At 58.5% G+C, this 3,820-nt stretch overlaps 1 protein-coding gene across 1 annotated transcript in view; it reads right to left on the reverse strand.

Annotated features, from left to right (window-relative positions):
- GALNT15 (polypeptide N-acetylgalactosaminyltransferase 15) overlaps positions 1-3,820 on the reverse strand; it is a 116,718-nt gene that overhangs the window by 41,324 nt on the left and 71,574 nt on the right. The window contains exon 10 of the mRNA XM_010856752.1: positions 3,436-3,818. Coding sequence (XP_010855054.1) covers positions 3,436-3,818 — 383 coding nt within the window. The remainder of the gene's footprint in view (positions 1-3,435; positions 3,819-3,820) is intronic.

Consider the following 3,820-nt stretch of genomic DNA (forward strand, 5'->3'; position numbering starts at 1 on the left):
CCGACTCTTTGTGACCCCATGGACTATACAGTCCATGGAATTCTCCAGGCCAGAGTACTGGAGTGGGTAGCCTTTCCCTTCTCCAGGGGATCTTCCCAACCCAGGGATTGAACCCAGGTCTCCCGCATTACAGGCGGACTCTTTACCAGCGGAGCCACCAGGGAAGCCCAACTACCAACCAATTAGAAGAATGTCCATGAGCTGCTCACGCCCTCTTTGAGCCACTACTATAAACCTTCTCGATGCCCCCTCCAGGTTGGGGGACACACAGTTTTGAGGGCATTAGCCTGCTGGGGTCCCCTTTGCCTGGCAAAGCAATAAAGCTATTCTTGTTTACTTCACCCCAAACTCTGTCTCCAATATTTAGCTCAGTGTCAGAACACAGAGGCAGATTCAGCTTCATGCTCACCCCCAGCTGTCTAGTACCAACTTGTAAAAATTCAGGTTGCTGGACTCCAACTCAGAACCACTGAGAGTTTTTAGTAACGGTATCTGAAAAATCTACTTTTTTTTTTTAAACAAGCAATCTGCAGGAATCTGACATGCACATACATTTGGGAACCAGTGATAAAGCCCCTCGCTGCTCCAGAGTGTGGTCTGTGGGCCAGCAGTGCTGGGGCCCGCCGGGAGCCTGATAGAAATGTTGCATCTCGGGCGCCCCCACCCCCTGGCCAAATATGTCATACTGCGTACGCCCACAGGATGCCCAGGGGATCTGCGCACACGCTGAGATTTGAAAAGCGCGCTCTGTGCAACCTCTGTGAACATAGTGTCCTCAGACACACAGGAGAGGTGCTTCTGAGATGGCTGTTCTTTAAAGGACTGCATTTGGGGCCGGTTTTAAAGTCCCGTCACCCTGGAGGGAGGAGGGGTTGGGGCCTTACTTTGCAGACAAGCCGTTGTCATCCGGGAGCCCCGCCAGGAAGGGGAGGCGCTAGCGCCTCGGTTGTCCCTGGCGGGTGGGGGAGCTGGGGACCCAGGGCCGGGCTCGCGGCTGCAGGGACAGACTGCAGCCGGGAGAGGGCGCCGCACACCTCCGGAAAGAGCCCTGCTGGGGGAGGGGAGACAGCCCGACAGACGGAGCCTGGGACCAAGGGGCTTCCTGACCGGACCGTCCAGCAAACTCAGACAGCTGGTCACTCTGAGCAGGAGTGGTGCACACACACCCGTGCACACATGCACGTATGCACATCTCATGCATAACACGGGGGGCTCGCACACGCACAACACCCCCCCGTGCATTTAGGCCACAAGCACACCAGCAACACACCTGCAAAAGTACACACACACCACTTGCACAACACATTTATAATACACACTCAGCACACGCACACAGTACTCATGAGCAGCACACTCACAACAAATACACATGTTCACAGACCACACAGACACGCCAAACGAGCCGTCCATCACAGCACACGCACGCACACCCTCACAGTGCAGGTGCACACCATGCCCCACGCACAGCACACATAATGCACACATGCGCCATCCGCGTGTACCACACCCATGCGCTTCACACCACTCACACAGCACATCATACGGATCATACATGTGCAGCACAGTCACAGCACAATATGCGTACGTACCACAAAAACATGCAGCCTGAGCATCACGTCAAAACAGACACAATGTCACGTGTACAACGTGTGATATGTGCACACGTCATGCACTCATGACGTGTACACACACGAACACTGACACCCTGAAGACACACACGCGTACGTGACAGCACAGCACAGCACGGGCACCACTAACACTGCACATAGCACACATGCACAGCATCCATTCAACACACAACTCAGTGCGTTCACCTTGCACCAGGCAGATACCCAGTCACACACACACACACAATCACAGACTCTTGATTGAGGCCGTGTGTCTGGTTGGTAAAACATTCTTGCTCTAGGCCAATGAAAAGATGCATCAAAGAATTAGAAGACGATATATCGGCTCATTCAGCAGTCGTTCCTTTACCGTGTGCTGGGCCTCCAGGCTCACCGCATGGCAAGGGAAGCAGGCACTGAATGAACCGATACATCAAGGACCATTTAGCCTCAGCTGCAGCGAGTGCTATGAATTAAAGCGGCCGGCAGCACAAAACGGCGACAGGGCGGGCCTGGCGGGGTCTGGGAGTTTCCCGAAAGGAGCTGTTTCGGTTGAGACCTGGAGACAAGCAGCAGGGCGGGGGCTTGCGACCTGAAGGAGGCGCTGAGGTCCAGAGCCTGCGCATCTGCCCACCCCTGAGGCGAGGAGCCCGTCGGCTCCGAGGACTACGTGGCCCCGCCCCCTGCTGCCCCGCTCCGACCCTCCCACCCAGAGACGCGGAGGGTGGGTTTGCTTCCCGGGAAACTCTCCGGGCTCCGGGAAGAGCCGTGCCTACAAGGAAGGGATCCAAGCACCCAGCTACCCAGCTGCACTGCCCCTGGATGATGGGGACGGTGGGGAGAGCAGGGGGTCCAGGACGAGCCCACCGTCTCCCTGAGCACAGTTTGTGGGTCATCACACCTCCCAGCCTGCCTCCTGGGGTGGTCCTACAAGTGATGGAGCCACCCTGCCAGGTCAGACTGCATCAGCGCAGTATTCTAACTCCTGGGTCCTGCACAGTCCACCTCGTCTAGTGGACTAAGGGGGAAGGCATAGTGTAGGGAGGGGCTCGGGCTGGTTGGAGCAAATCCCGGCTTCGGTGCCTCCCAGCTGTGTGACTATGGACGAGTCACTTGGCCTCTCTGTGCCTCATGAAAGTGAAAAAGTGAAGTCGCTCAGTCGTGTCCCACTCTTGGCGACCCCATGGACTGTAGCCCACCAGGTTCCTCCGTCCATGGGATTTTCCAGGCAAGAGTACTGGAGTGGGGTGCCATTGCCGTCTCCATGTTCATACCTATAAAATAGGCATGGTAGCAGAGCTAGCACCCCTCTCGCTAAGCTGTAAGGCCTTTATCAGTGTATACGTGAAAAGCTCTTTGATTAAAGCCAAGCAATGGCAAGATCCACATAAATATTAACTGCAGTCGTTACTTTCATCTAAAAGAAAAGCAAGCCCATCACTCAGAATATCAAAATGTGCCGGAATCACTTAGTCCTGGAAGTGTCTCGGGGAACATCGGCTCCCAGGCCCCTCGGGGTTAGGGATACCTCTGACCGGCAGATCCAGAGACAGAAGGCCTGGAACCCGGGTCGGTGGGGAAGAGAAGGGACAGGGAAGAGTTTCTCCTTCTCCGTCTGTAGGACGGTGGGTCTACCCTGGAGGGCTGGTTAAAGACAGACGGCCGGACCGCACCCGGGGTTTCTGCCTCTGCGGCTCTAACAAGTCCCCAGGTGATGCCGCCGGTCCGGGAACCACACCTGGAGAAGCGCCGCCTGCCACAGCGGGGGCGGCGGGCGGAGCGCCTGCCCCCTCCGGGAACCGGGAAGGGGCGGCCGGGGTTCACTTACAGCGGATGCCGCGAGCCCCCGCTGTGCGGGGGGCTGCGGGCACTGGGCGCCTCCTCCCGGCTGAGCGCGGTCCGCTCCCCTTCTTCGGACGCCTCTCCGTCCTCCTCATCCTCCTCCTCGGCCGCCCAGTCCCTCTCCGGGGCCGCCGGGTTCTGCTGCTTTTGCGGCCGCGGGATGAGCCGGTAGCCGCCGCCTCGCCCACCCCGGCTCCGGTTCCTTCCGGCCCTGGGCGAGGCCACGGCCACCAGGAGCTGGTCCTCCCTCAGGGAGACGAGGGGCGGCAGGCGGCCGTACTCCTGATCCTCCTCCTCGGACTCCAGCAGCCACTCCTGGGGGTCCCCAAAGTCCAGGCGGTAGCCGGCCTGGGGGCTGCGCCCGGCCGCCT

The sequence above is a fragment of the Bison bison genome, unplaced genomic scaffold, assembly GCF_000754665.1.
Source record: "Bison bison bison isolate TAMUID 2011002044 unplaced genomic scaffold, Bison_UMD1.0 scf7180017864374, whole genome shotgun sequence".
NCBI lineage: Eukaryota > Metazoa > Chordata > Mammalia > Artiodactyla > Bovidae > Bison > Bison bison.